The sequence below is a fragment of the Mustela putorius genome, unplaced genomic scaffold (genome assembly GCF_011764305.1).
Source record: "Mustela putorius furo isolate JIRA1106 unplaced genomic scaffold, ASM1176430v1.1 tig00003972_pilon_pilon_pilon, whole genome shotgun sequence".
Classification (NCBI taxonomy): Eukaryota; Metazoa; Chordata; class Mammalia; order Carnivora; family Mustelidae; genus Mustela; species Mustela putorius.
In genome coordinates this window covers 7,504,058-7,520,151 of record NW_025422115.1, presented here as the reverse complement: position 1 = coordinate 7,520,151, position 16,094 = coordinate 7,504,058, and the positions used below count along the sequence as shown (strand labels likewise).

General features: G+C 35.2%; 1 protein-coding gene across 8 annotated transcripts in view; it reads right to left on the bottom strand.

The window, feature by feature from the left end:
* The window catches only part of TJP1 (tight junction protein 1), a 243,097-nt gene that overhangs the window by 70,593 nt on the left and 156,410 nt on the right, over positions 1-16,094 (bottom strand). For 7 of the 8 annotated variants that reach the window (XM_045070625.1, XM_045070626.1, XM_045070627.1 and 4 more), the window contains one exon: positions 10,330-10,386. In XM_045070625.1, coding sequence (XP_044926560.1) covers positions 10,330-10,386 — 57 coding nt within the window. Of the gene's footprint in view, positions 1-10,329; positions 10,387-13,162; positions 13,182-16,094 lie in introns of those variants that run through there. The other variant, XM_045070630.1, reaches the window with a different exon arrangement.

Genomic DNA, 16,094 nt, shown 5'->3' with positions numbered 1-16,094 from the left:
TGGTATACTCTGTACTGAATTAATAAAAGACTAATGAGGTTGTCTTCCTAAGGCATTTTCAAAAGAAATACAAATTATTCCATTTTATTCTCTCATATCTTTACCACAAGAGAGCTGACTTTTATATATTTACCTGAAAAAATGTCCAAGATAGTGGGTTTTTTTAACGTTTTCTATTATGGTGGGGGGTGATTTAAAGCAGCATAATATGATTTCATTTATTTGTATATGAAGACACATATATAGGTCATAGCTTTTACATGGAAGCGCATCAAAGAATTTTACTTTCACCATGTCTTACCCTTTTGAGACCATAAGCCGCCACAAGTAGCAATAACTTAAATGTTTAGATCTTTGCCTGTAGGAAAATGGAATTTTTAGCCTGGGATCTGTTCAGTTATTTATCCAGTTTTACTGGACACTAGCTATGCCCATTCCTTACATAACATTATGACAGCTTTTGCTTTGAGTAGTTGCAACAGGGACCCTATTCTGGCCCACAAAGCTGAAGCAATTTACTATCTGACCCTGTACAGAAAAAGTATGCCCACTCCTGCATGTTAAAGTATTTCTTGATTCCTTAAAAGAAAGAAAAAGAAAAAGAAAAGGGAAAAAGTATTTCCTAAAAGGTGATTCAGTTGCAGAAATAGCTAGATAATCTCTTCTCCAAACATTTTTCTCTATTCTTTTCAAAGATGTCCAATTCCCTACTTAGAGATTTCCCTGGTTGCCTTCTTATTTTTTCTCCTGGTTTTCCATGCTACGTTTTTACAATCAGCTGACTTTTTTCACCAATTATAGTTTTCATCTTTCTCCATTTAATTCTTCCAATCAACCCGCAACATTCTACAGAACTTATTCTACCTGTGTTTGCAATGGACCCTGGGATCGCTTAATTTTAAAACCAAACAGATCCCCTGCAATCATCCAGTTCAACTTCCTTTTTACAAATGAAGGTAGAGGCCTGGCGTCCTACGTGTCTCTACCACTTTCAAATTATGACTTACGTAGGAATTCTGTGGATTGAGTTCCCTCACTTAAACAAAAGAGATTAAAATTATATTAACTCTGATATACTTTGAGATTCTATGAGGTCCCAAGGGATTTAAAAGGCCTGTTCAAAATTAGTAGTAAACCTAAACTGGATCACAAGTCACAAGACCCCTACAATTTTTCTACATTATCTTGGTAGTTTCCAGAATGTTGCTTAAATTATTGTGCCCCTTAGATTGGTTCCTTTTTATCTCTGTGTCCTTAAACAGTCCCCTGGCTACTGAAATTGTGTGTATGTGTCCCCATTTACTCTTGTACTCTTCCTCTCTTACAGTTCTTATTCCCAATTTGTAGCTTCCATTTCTAACTCCTATTCTTTTTTCACAGCTTTTTATAGGACACTTCCAATTGTTCTTCTCCAAAATGGTCACTTTCTACACAAAACTGACCTGACAAACTCTGACTCCTTCCTAACCAAACTTATTACTTTTTATTTTATTTACTGCATGTAAAGGAAGCTTCTGTGATACACTTACACAAGATCTGAATTTCAGAAATTACATTCCATAAACATTGTTTAAATTTAAAATTAATTTGACATATAAATAGAAAAAGCATTATATGTTGAGTCCAACAACTTGGGTTCAAATTACAGTTCTTTTGCAGCATTTCATTAGACCTTTCTGACACTCAGTTTACTCCTTGTGGTTATTAACACCTAATTCACAGAACATTAAATAAAATGAAGAGTTCAAAATATTTATTACTGTACTCTATCAAGATAAACATGGTCTCCAACTTGCTAAAACAAGCCTACCTTAACTTTCATGCTTACTTGAGTGTAAATAGTTCACCTTTTATCTATCTTATACCAGTTTGGTGCTACTAAAGAGATACATAGGATTTCTTCCCACTACCACTTCTTGGAACAGGTTAAATGAGATAGAATTCACATAGCATAAAATTCACCCTTTAAAATGTACAAGTCAACATTTTTGTATATTCTAAGAGGTGTATAACCATTATTACAATTTAGTAACATCTTCATCACCCTAAAGAGAAATTCCTTACTTGTAGCCATCATCCCTTAATACCCCCCACCAATCCTAAGCAACCACTAGTCTACTCTGTCTATTTACCTGTTCTGACCATTTCATTATAAATGGACTCATACAATATATGGTCCTTTGACTGGCTTCCTTCACTTAAACTAATGTTTTCAACATTCATCCATACTGTAGCACTTCATTTCTTTTTACTACTAAATAATATTCCCTTCTGTGGCCATATTCCACATTTTGCTTATTCATTATTCATCAGGTGGTAAGCAATTAGGTTATTTTTACTTTCTATTATGTGTAATGCTGCCATGAACACTCATGGAAAAAATTATTGTGTGAATAATTTTTTTTTTCATTTCTGCTGGGTATATACCTAGGAGTGGAATTGTTGGGCCACGTGGAAATTCTATGCTTATCTTTTGAGGAACTCCCTGTTTTCCATCATGGCTACACCATTTTACATTTCCACCAACCAACATCCACATCTTTACTGACACTTGTTACTGTCCTCGTCAGTGAAAACAGCCATTCTAGTGGGTGTAAGACTCAGTATGAAACAAGAGAATATCAATTTTTGAATACTGGATATATATAGAAAATGGTACTCTAAACATATTAAGTTAAATACAATTATAAAATTAACTTCACCTAGGGCGCCTGGGTGGCTCAGTGGGTTAAGCCTCTGCCTTCAGCTCGGGTCATGATCCCAGGATCCTGGGATCGAGCCCCGAGTAGGGCTCTCTGCTCGGCGGGAAACCTGCTTCCTCACCCCACCGCCTGCCTCTCTGCCTACTTGTGATCTCTGTCAAATAAAAAATGAAAAATAAAAATCTTTAAAATTAACTTCACCTGTATTTTACATTTTTTAATGTGAAAACTAAAAAATTTTAGATTACACATGTGGTTTGCTTTTGCAGTACTGTTACTGGACAATGCTCTTATTACAGACTTCCTAAGAGCAACTTTGTTGGATAGGTGGGCCTTCTAAACAATTAAGTTTTATTGGATATAACAAAGTACCAAGCACCAAGGGGATGTAAAATTAAGATTCCTACCCTTAAGAAAATTATAATGCAGTAGAAGATGGGGGAAACAAGCACCTGAGGACTATATTCATCTGTCACTGTGGACCAACAGGGAGACCAGAATCCATGAGGCAATCTCGGATATAATTCCAACAACTGCCATAGTGCTTATCAGACAGTGGCGCACCCAAAAATTACTTAGCCTTAAAGATTAAATAGGATTTCAATGGCTTCTAGTATCCTCAGGTGAAAAAAGTTTCCTCTGAGAATGCAAATAGAAGAATGAGGCAATACAGAAGCCTATCATGTATTATTCTTGACAATAAACAGGAGAAAATATTAGCTTTAATCCACAGGCATTTTGTTCTTTTAAAAGAAGTTACTTCCAACTTTTCTTATCATTGACTACCAGACGTCAAAGAATATGATTTGACCTTATTTGGCAATGCTCAGTATCTATAACTCCAGGTTACTGCCAAAAGAATATAGCTTCAAATTATTTCCTTTACTTTTTACTATTGCCAAAAGCTCACTAGCTCACCATCAAGAGAATGACTTTTTCATTCCTCTGTCAATGTTTCTTAAAAATGTGATGCAAGAGGCCATGGCTCCCCATTTCAAGCTGGAACATTTTAAAAACATGCATTAGGGGCCTCATTCCAAACCAAATGAATCAGAATCTCTTGTTAGTTGGGGGATGACCTTGTTGACTTCTCTTTACAATAAGCCCAGAAAGGCACTGCTCTGTATCAGTGGTCAACAAACCATGGCTTCCAGGCCAAAGAAATAATTACAGATCTACTGGAACACAGCCATATGGATTTGTTTACCTATTGTCTGTGGCTGCTCTTCTGCAATTCAAACTGAGTTGAGTAGTTGTGACAAATTTATGGTCTGCAAGGTGTAAAATGTTTATTTATTATCCAGCTTCCAAATTTTGCTGATAATGCTCTAGCCTAAATTTTATTCTGGACCAACGTGGAATACCAAAAGACTGATGATACATTTGAAAGTACTATTCTGCAGCTTCAGAGAATGAAATCAACTGAATCATGCTTTGGCATAAGTCTCTCAACTTGTACTGACAGGGCTATTTTTAGGAACCTCCAAAAAAAAAATTCCTGGGGGAAAAAAAAAAAAAGATTCCTGGAGGGATGGTCATTGAGAACTTCTATTCTGTCACAGTCTCTTTGATGAGGCCCAAAGGCAACACAGGTCTATCTATGTTCCCAGCATAACAGTTAACATGCTTAAAAACCAAAGAATTATGAATTCTATATTCATCTCTATGTATCTTCTGATGACATTTTTCTGGGCTGGTACCCTTCTCATGGAAAAAGAAAATTAAAGCACAAGAGGTCAGCTATAGAACAGAACTTATACTAATCTTCTAAAAAGAAAACTCAGACTTGCCTATTAGACCTACCATGAGCTAGTATGAGACTACAAATACATTTAGGAAACTGGATTGTTTTCTTAATATTCAAGACCTTTTCTGCTTTACCTAAGCTAATGAGATACAGATCTATAGTAAATGAACTTAGCATTTCCCTGTATTTAAAATCCTAACAGAACCAGGCAAAGCAGTAGAAAGGGGAAACAAACTTAAGCTAATTTAACTCTCTTCTTTTATTTTGCTTATTTAAAAACTAAGAAGATATGAGGAAAAAGAAACATAATGTGATAATGACAAGCTACCTCTACAATCTCAGATAATCGGGCTTCCACCTAAAGAAATTATATAAAGAATAACGATTTAAACTCAATGTAAGCACAAGAAAAGAAATATTAAAAAGAGCAGAAATCAAGGAAACAGAAAACAAAATAAAGAGTATGAATGAAAACAAAAGTTAGTATTTTGAAAAGATTGTTTTAAAAAAAAAAAAAGATCTGGTGGCGCCTGGGTGGCTCAGTGGGTTAAGCCGCTGCCTTTGGCTCAGGTCGTGATCTCAGAGTCCTGGGATCGAGCCCCACATCGGGCTCTCTGCTCAGCGGGGAGCCTGCTTCCTCCTCTCTCTCTGCCTGCCTCTCTGCCTACTTGTGATCTCTCTCTCTCTGTCAAATAGATAAATAAAATCTTTAAAAAAAAAATTTAAAAAAAAGATCTTATTTAATTTTTTGACAGAGAGATCACAAGTAGGCAAAGCAGCAGGCAGAGAGAGAGACGGGGAAGCAGGCTCCCTGCCGAGCAGAGTATGATGCAGGGCTGGATCCTGAGATCCAGGAGCACCCTGAGATCATGACCTGAGCCCAAGGCAGAAGGCTTATTAACTCACTGAGGGACCCAGGCACCTGATCAGTAAGACTGTTAAACCTCTAGCTAGACTGACCAAGAAATAAAAGACAGAAATTACCAATATCAGAAATGACAAAAGGGACATTATTACAGATCCTACAACATTAGAAAAAGGGACTAACCATCTTATGTACATAAATTTGACAACTTAGATGAAAGGAACAAATATTTTGAGACATACAAATTACCAAAGCTACCAAAACCAAACCAAACCCCAAAAATCAAAAAGCAAAAAAAAAAACCTCACCAAGAAATATATAAAGTGAATAGTCCTATATAAAATTAAAGAATCTGAATTTATTGTTAAAAGCTTTCCCATTAAAACAACCCTCCGGGACCAGAAGGTTACACTAGTGAATTCTACCAAACATTTAAGTAAGAAATAACATCAACTGTACAGAAACTCTACCAAAGAACACAACAGGAAGATACACTTCCCAACTGCTTTGAGGCTAGTAGCTTTCCCTGATAACAAAATCAAATGAAAATGATACAAGAGAAAAGTCCTAACCCAATTTCTCAGGAACAAAGAAACAAGTATCTTCAGAAATATTAGCAAATTAACCTAGCAATATATAAAATGCACAATGTGTCACAACAAAATAGAATTTATCTTAGGAATGCAAAGCTGTTCAATATTCAAAAATCAAGAAACTACACCAACAAATAAATGTAAAAACTCATATAATAACCTCAAAAACTATTTGCAGGAAAAAAAAAGTATTGGCAAAATTAAACATACATTCATGATTTTTCTTTTAAGTCTCTCAGAGCAAACTAAGTATGAACGGTAACTTCCTCAACACAGTAAATGGCAAAATAGAAATACAAGGGAACTTCCTTAACCTGATAAAGTGATAACAGGCATACTTAATAGCCAAAGACAGAATGCTTTCATCTAAAATTAGGAAAATGGAAGGTTGCTAGGTGGCTCAACAGGTTAAGTGTCCAACTCCTGATTTCAGCTCAAATCATAATCTCAGCGTTGTGAGATCCAGCCCCGAGTGAGGGTCCATGCTGGGTGTGGCGCTTGCTTGGGATTCTCTCTCCCCCTCTGCCTTCTCATGCACTATATCACAAATAAATAAATAAATATAAAATTAGGAGTAAGGAAAAGATGTCTGCTCACCATCCCTATTTAATAGCATAACTGGTACAATAAGGCAAGAAAAAGAAATAAACTGTGTATACATCAAAAACAAGAAATAAAACTGCCTCTATTCACAAATATCATGACTACCTACATATAAGTTCATTATTTTAAAATACTGTATTCCTACATATGAATGAGTAATCAAAACCTGAAATTTTAAAAATCACTTAAAATAGTACCAGGAAACATTAAATGTACTTAACTAAAAATCTAGCACAATGTGTGTAAGATCTGCATGCTGAACACTATAAAATGGTAATAAGAAAATAAAAGAATGAACGATACAAGTTCAAGTTTTGAAAGACTCAATACTATTGACAATTCTCCCTGAATCAGTCTGTAGATTAATGCAATACCAACAAAATCACAGATTTTATTAGACAAACTTACTCTAAAATTTATGTAGAAACAAAAGAGAACAATTGAAACAATTAAAAAAAAATTTTTGGAGGGCTCACATTACCTAATTTCTATACCTAAAATAAAGCTATAGTAATAAAGGCAGAAGTAAATGGCAGAAGGGATAGACACACAATCACCAAAACAAACTAGAGGAAGAACTACTTTTTTTAAAAAACAATTTTATTTATTTATTTGACAGAAAGAGAGACAGCAGGAGAGGGAACACAAGCAGGGGAAGCAGGAGAGGGAGAAGCAGGTTTCCTATCCTTGCCAAGCAGGAAGCTCCATGTAGGGCTTGATCCCAGGACCATGAGCTGCGCCAAAGGGAGACACTTAACAACTGAGCCACCCAGGCGCCCCATGGGAAGACCTATTTTTGGTAGAAAATAGTAGAAAGCATTTAATGGAGAAAGAATAATCTTTTCACAAATGGTTGCTCAAAATTTTGTGGACATCCATATTAAAATAAACAAACAAACAAACAACCCCCCCCCAAAAAACCTCTGCCCACATCTCTTAACATATACATAATTTAACTCAAATAAAACATCCAGAAAAAAAAAAAAAAAAAAAAAACTGAGACCCTGGGCTTAGCAAAAACATCTCAAAAGCATGACTGATAAAAGGAAAAATAAACAAACTGGACTTTATAAAAATTTGAAACTTATGTTCTACAAAAGACACTGTTAAGAGAAGGAAAAAAAAATCAAGCTGCAGACTGGGGAAAATATTTGCAAAACAATACCTGATAAAGAATTTATCTTTAATATATAATTCTCAAAACACAGTAACAACTACTATGCACCAAGGGACACAATCCAAAGAGAAAAAAGGCAATCCACGAAATGACAAAAATATTTACATGTCATACATCTGCAAAGGGGTTAATATTCAGAAAATATAAGGAATTCCTACAACTCAACAACTAAAAACAACCCAATTAAAAGTGGGCAAAAGATTTAAATATATTATACCAAAGAAGATCTGTGGATGAGAGGCACACAGATAGTGAAAATCCTTAGTCTTTAGAGAACTGCAAAGCAAAACCACAATGACACACTACACACCCATTAGAATGGCTAAAATAGGGGGTGTAAAAAAAACCTTGATAATTTCAACTGTGATAAAAATACAAAGCAACAAAACTCTTATATACTGTTAGTGGAGATATAAAATGATATGGACCGTTTGGCGGTTTCCTATAAAGTTAAACATTCACTTACCATAAGACCCAGACCAAGACCATTCCTAAGTATTTACCCAGGAGAAATGAAAATTATGTTTATACAAAAAACCATACACTAGAACAGAAATATTTATAATCACTATAAACTGAAAACAACCCAAATTATTCTACAGTCATAAGGTGCCATGATACTCAAACAGTAAGAAGAAACTAAAAATAACAACAGAGAAACTATTGATACAAGAAACTTTATGGAGAAATCTCAAATGCATTAGGCCGAGAGTATAAGAAACCAGTCTCAAAGGCTAAGTATTGTGTATACATACATACTGTATGAGTTCACTTACATGGTTGTGTGAGAGGTAAATGCATAGAACAGAAAACACACCAGTGGCTGCCAAGTGCTAGAGTGAGGGAACAAGGTTGACTAAAAATGGGTACAAGAGAAAGTATCAGGTGATGGGACAGTTCTATACTTTAGTTGGGCTGGTGGTTACATGACTATATGGATCTGTCAAACTCAGAACTGTAAACTAAGGATAAATTTTACTATATGCAAATTATACCGGTAAAAGCAATAAAGGTATTAAGAAAATAAATGTAATGTGGTAAAATACACAATACCAAATTATATTACAACCAATTAAACAATTATAAGGTATGAAGTTATTTTACAACACGTTTAAACTAATTTAAATATTCTACTATCTATTAGCACATTTCAGAGCTGGGCCATATTTTAGCCTTAAAAATTAAAAGTTAGGGTCATTATTACTTAACAGTTTCTTTTAACCACTGAGGTATACATAAAGAAAAAGTCAACTATATCTTATTTGAAATCACTGGGTTTTTTTTTTTTCTTTTTTAAAAGACTTTATTTATCTGAGAGAGCATAAGGCATATAGCATAAGCAGGGGGCGGGGGGGCGGTGTGTGCCAGGGGTGGAGAGGAAGAGGGAGGAACAGACTCCCCACTGAGCAGGGAACCCCACGCAGGGCTCAACCCCAGGATCCTGGGATCATCACTGTTTTTTAATAATTTATATTATATATATATATATATATATATATATATATATAATATCTAAAAGATAATTTACCCATTATCTATTATATACAGATTCAAACATTCACAAGATAATCATGAGATCATGAGCGGAGTTCAGGTACATAATTTACCTACATCTTGCCACTTTCCTAGTAATGGACACAGCTGATAGAAACAGTACTGTGAAGTACTTAAATATTCTCTAATCTCAGGGTGCCTTGGTAGCTCAGTTCATTAAAGCAGCCAACTCCTGATTCAGCTCAGAATCATGGGATGGAGGCCCATGTCAGGCTCTGTGCTGAGCATGGAGCATGCTGAAAAGTCCCTCTCTCCTTTTCCCTCCCCAACTCCCATTCATGCACGAACTCGCATGTGCTCTTCTCTCTCAAAAACAAAAAAACCAAACAAAAAATTTTCTAATCTCCTTCTATTCATTCTTTTTATTTTTCTTCCTTCTATTCATTCTTTAAGGGGAAGAGCAATCAGAAGAGTTAGCTCTCTTCAAAGACGGAAATGGGGAGAGTTAAGTAGGCGGTTACTTCACAGGTGCCATTAGCCCATTTTAAACCTGTGAAAACCCAGGCTTTAGTGGTGGGTTAGATCACTTGCCCATTCCTAAAGGAAAAGAGGAAGGACTAGGATTCAAATTCAGAAGAGTCTCACTTCAGACAGAGCTCTTACTCTTACCTAGTTTACTATGTGCTCTCTGTCCATCTGCAATTGCTTAAGCAACAGCTTGAGTCTACATGTTTCAAATCAAGAATATCTTTTAAGATTTTATTGCTCACACAACCTGGTTTGATTTTAAACCCCAAACCTAAAATACATGCGCATATACTCAGAAAGGTTGAAGCAGTTTACAATTCATAACAACATACAACGTCTTTTATCTGATGGTTCAAATTTTTTAAAGTCACTTAATATCATACTCAGGAATAAAAAAAGCAAACACACAAATAACCACCAAAAGGATATATGAAAAAGTAATCATGTTCACTTTTAACCTTAATAAAGAATTTATTGCAACTCTAAATTTTAGACAAAGGAATATAGAAAACTTTTTCCCCTTTCTTCCAACTTCCTGACATCTGGCTTTCCTCTATTGTTTTCCAAAGCTGCCAGTATCCTGAGTTATACACAGATTATTTACTGCAACAGAAACTTACCCTGTGAAGTGTCACTGTGTGTTGTTCCCATATAGCTGTTTCCTCCATTGCTGTGTTCTGATAAAGGAAAAGAAAAACAAATCATTTATTTTTTAAGAAAATGTCTTTAATAAGGTGACAAAATCCAGCAATCTGCATACTGAAATACCACAATACATATATTAATATTGGATATTCTGAAAGTTCAATAATGATGGAAGGTTTTTTGTTTGCTTTTGTTTTTGTTGTAAGAGACAGGAAACTACACAGGAACTTCCTTTGTTTTTAACTTAATTTGGACAGATGCTGCTCTATATTCATTTCATGCCAGCTGAAATCAGTATCCAAGCTAATTCTGTAACTTTATACTTACCATCAGATAGAAAAGAAGTAAAGTTGGAATAGCACTATTTTAAAATATCTGATGACACACAAAACATTTTAAAAAAGCATTCCTTACAGAGCACAAAGGAAGGAAAGTCAAATACCTCTGAACTCAGTAATTATAAATATACATGTTACAGGAAACGAGATAAGACCATTAAATAGGTTTGGACATTGCTTGTTTTAAAATCACACAGTTAAGCACTACTGTTCCACCTAGTTTCAGTTTTGCTACAGAATTACTTTCTCAAGCTTTGCCTATAACCTAAGAAAAAAAGGTTTGTTCTAGTATATGTATCATGTACACACATGCATGCACATACAGGCAAAACAAAAAAAGCAAAACAAATAACTACAAAATACCCCTTGAGTAACCATAAAAATTATAAGAACGCCTGGTGCGACTCAGGAACTACTCAAACCACAATACAGTTCTCAATATAGTTCAGGTTCACCTCCTGTTAAGAACCTCTTTCTTGAGAGGAAATAAGTTACTATCCAAGGCATTAGCACTGAAGAATTAAAAAAATTTTTCTTAGAAACTGGGCTAAATGTTCTTAAAGGTTTAAGTAATTGAGTATCATTTCATGGAACTAGGGTACTAAAAATATACTATATTTATAAGCAAGATAGATTAAAAAAAAAAAAAAGGCCTTTCCAGGGTTAACAAAAGGCAGGGTGGAAGAGGAAAATGCTGAGCAGGGCATTCTCTAAACATCACAGGTTACCCACTGTTACAAACGCTGATTTCACAAGTGAGATCTGTTTTCTATTACGCTGCTGTCATTAGCATCGTGAGAATATGTCCATCAAGGTGCCATAGACCCATTTCTCCTCTCCCACAGCATCTTTAATCGAAGATTAATGCCACTTTAGAAAATGAACCCCTATAAAGAAAGCCTGCTTCCCTAAATTCAAAAGCAACTAAATTAACTTTGCTGACAGATGAGTAAGAGAAAGGATCTCTCTGTTCACTCCCATAGGTAAGAACTACCAACCTTACCAGAGCTTTGTTTCAATCTTCCAATCAAATGCAGCAAAACCTCCCATTAATGAGACCTCTACTAGAAACAAAGCTGTTCTTTTTTTTTTTCCTCCACAAAAATTGACCAGGATTTAATGTATTAAAAAAAACTCCTCCATCAATGTGAAGCGATGAAGAGTAATTCTGCTAAACATCGAGAGTCCTACTAAAATATACATGATAAAAATATCTGCAATAATTGCCAGTTTGTCCAATCTTAGCCGACTTATTAAAAATGAGAACTGCTTGCATAGCTCTAAGCTCATCTTTTCTTGATCCACTTTAACCAGTGGCATTGCTTCATTGCCTTTTTAATCTCTTCCTTATCAGTGCAAAGGGAAAGTGATCAGACAAAAGGCAAGAACCTTGAAAGCACCCTCTTTGGTATGAAGCAGTTTATCATCCTCCATATGATTTTAATGACCACAGTTTTCCATTTTGTAAATGAACACTAATCAAATGAGGAAATTAATTCAATGTTAAGGAGGGAAAAGCAGGTTATGAAAGGCTGATACACTGTTAACCCTATTTACGTTTAAACATGAGTAGTAAAAGGAAGGCTGCAAAAACACAAAATGTTAAAAATGATCATCTTCAAAGGGAAGGAATTATGAGTAACATTTTTTCATCACGTATTTTATGTTTTTTGCTTTCCTCTCTTCACTCCTTATCAGAATATTTTATTTTAAACCACATTCACCAAATCCCCTTTGAAACTTCAAATATCTATTATTAACTGTTTCAGGAAACCAAATAGTATTTAAGATTTTTTTTTATTGCTAATTATACGAAGTATTTATTCTACTGCTGGTAAGGGATCTAATACATTAAGGTCTTAATGTATAAGCTTCAAGAGAAGTGCAGTAAGAGAAATTTATTGTTTGGGTAAGGGAAAAACAAAAAATACTAAAACAATTTTCTCAGCATTCCAATCAAAACAGATATACGTCTCTTCTCTCTTCGATGAAGGAATTAGAAAAGTACACATCTCAACTATCTCAAAGGCTTCCCAAGAAAGGGTAATGTAATAGCTCATAGCTCACTTCTCTTTTAAAGCCAAACACAGCCTTATTAGCTTAATTTATCACAAGGGAAACTTATGTCATACAGGAAGGCAACAGAAAATGAAATATTAAAAAAGGAATTAGTTAGGCTCTTGACCAGCACATTAATCCAATTGAATCCATAATATCCTTGCCAATCCTATCACTTAAACCACAAAACAACAACAACAACAAAATGTCATCCCAGTTTAAATCATGAAGAAGGTCCTCCTTCTCTAGCCTTTGGTTTCCTTCAGTGGCAGAAGCAGCAAAATTCTATCCATAGCTGTTTGTATAACTATGCAGACCTTATGAGGAGTTCTGAATGAACAGAGAAGTGAACAGATGAACAAACAGATTTGTGATAATGCAAATACAGTAAAATATAATGGTAGACTCTTACTTGTCAATATTCAAGTATCCACTGTAAAATTCTTTCAACTCTGCTTTGTTCGAAAATGATCATCTCTCTCTCAAGTAAATAAAATCTTAAAAAAAAAGAAAATGACCATAATAAAATGGGGGGGGGGGTTACAATAAATCACTCAGAAACTGAAGACTAAAACTGATATAAAAGTTTTTATACTAATAAATCAAACACTATTTTCATAAGCACTGCAGAAAGAACAAATGTTCATTAATGACTGAGAACTTTGATACATCAGAAAAGGGGGAACAGAGGATCTCCTTTTGCAAGAATACCTATGAATACCTTACATTTTCACTGTGATCCCTTTTGTAAATTTATCAAGTTCATCTATCACTTATTCAAATAAATGGCTGTTAAAACTCAACATCCTTATTTTAAACTTGCTTCTCATTTCTTATTAAAAAGAAAAACAGTGAATAACTGCATAACTTGGACAAGGATCTGGTAAATCTATAGTCTCATTCCCCCAGAAAAAGTGTTACTCTTTTAAGCACGATTCCAGCACTATTATTCCCTAGTAACCTGGAACAATGCTGTTGAAAACAGAAAATGAAATAAACCAGAGATACTGAGATCAGAGTCCAAATCTTTCATAGACAGGTGACCTTCATTGTCCTTACCTGTAAAATTAAAGAACTGGATGAAATTATCTCAAGCAAAAGGTCCTTTCTGGCTCCAAAATTCTATTAGAATGTAATTCTAGTTACAGTCCAATTATAATTCCAATTTCAAACAAGCTGCATATTCAATAATTAGTAAGGTATTACAGGCATCAAGAGTGATTGCAATTCATGACTATTGGATTCCGAGTTCTACGTACATTTCTAAGTCAGCATCAACTGACTAGAATCACAATTTCTGAAGAAGCAAAAAGCTGCATTTCAGAATCTGCCAAGAGTTTGTTTGGTTTCTTTGTTCTAAGCTCCAGCTGGCAAAGACACTACTCAGATCACCAACTCTGAAGGGATTCCTGCCAAAACTTCAGATCCCAATTCTAGGCAGTTCTACTGTCCTTTAGGGCTGATTACAGATCAAATGCGGAAAAGGCAGGACACAAGAACTGACAAAACAAGATGAACCTGTAACTGAAATAAAACCAAATCCAAAATAGAATAAAATAAGGCAACTATTCTACAAATGAAGGAAAATCTTAGCTCCTAAACATTATCTAGATATAGACCAAGATTCATAGTTAAATTTTACCATCTTACAGATGTTATTTTAAAAGCAACCCATTTATTTATTCACTCATTCATTCCACAAACATTTACCAGATATGCTAAGCATTGTGGAGGCCAAAAATAGATACCTCTTTCTCCATAAATGGCTCAAGGAGAAAGTTTATAACATTACATAAATGGTGTAGAAGAAAATGATTTTGCCTGCTGAAGATCAGAGACAGAGTCCCAGAGAAAGCAATATTCAAGTTCAAGCTTGGAGAATGACCAGTTAAAAGAACTGGAGAGAGATGTTTCAATGGAAACATCACATCAGCAAGGTTGTTGATGCTGCACATAAAGCTGCCTTTGAGATGGCGGAGTTGTACAATTTGTGGAAGAGGAAAGGGTAAAAAGAGAAGCTGCAAAACTGCCATTACAACAGGCCTTGTAATATAATGTTAAGGACTTGAAACTCAATGGGAAAACATGAAGGAATTTCAGGCAATCACATGACATAGCCCGACCTCATTCTGAAGGCTGTTCTGCAAAAGATGGATCTGAGGCAGACCTGTCAGAAAATTTAAGTGGGAAGAGGGTAAGTTAAAGATGGCAAGAGGTTTCTGAATGGGGACGCTGAGTAAAAAGCAGGAAGAGAAGATTAAAATTCAGTTTTAGACATCCTCAATTGAAGGTGCCTATGGAACCATACAAGGAGAGACATATGCAGTAGAGGGCTGGATATACAGGGCTGAAGATCAAGACTGAGATCTGGAGTAGATAAGGATCTAGAAGTAATCAACAAAGTAGTTTTGAACCCTCTAGAAAAGATCCAATTACCCAAAGGCTAAGATGACCCTGTGGATTACAAATATTTTAGGGGGAAAAAGGAAAAAAGGAAGAACCAAAGGAACCCGAAAAGGAAACCAGTGAGGATACAAGAAAATCAATGAGCCTAATCCAAAATAAAGTATAAAAATGGAAGACATCACAAAAGAATAAAATTTCCAGGGGCACCTGGGTGGCTCAGTCCTTCAGTGTCTGCCTCTGGATCCCAGCATCATGAGATCAAGCCCTACATCCAGCTCCCTATTCAGCGGGGAGCCTGCTCCCCCATGCTTGTGTTCCCTTCTCTTGCTCTCTCTCAAATAAATAAAATCTTAAAAAAAAAAAAGGAACAAAATTTCCACATATTTTATAAATTGTTGGACCCTTAAATATTAAATATATATATACTTATATGTATATATATAAATATATACCTAGACTCGTTTACTTAGTACTATCTCTTAAATGAGGCAGCATGCCGAACACTCTTCATAGCTTGTTGTCCTCCACTAGGAAAATCAAATGGTGCTCTCTCTCTGGGGTTCTTGTGTGAGCAGAACTACTACACTGAATTATTTCTGAATTCTTCTGCTCTCTGGAGTGCTTTTGTTTTGTTTTGAGCGCTTTTCCACGCAAAATAAAATGCAATATTATCTACTGAGATCAGGTTGATCCAGAAACTTAAAAGTACAACCCAAGTTTTAGTGAATAAAAACAGATGACGCCTGCCCTTCTTGACCTTTCAAGTATTCAGTTTCAATTGTGATCACTGCTGTACAAATCAAGTACAAAGAAAAAGACTAGAGTACGCGTTAAAAGGTAGGGAAAATACATATTTAGATTGATCTGAAGGGCTGCCATCAAAATGGAGATGTCCAAGAGCTAATAAAAAAGATAAATCTAAAGTCAAATGAAGAGAG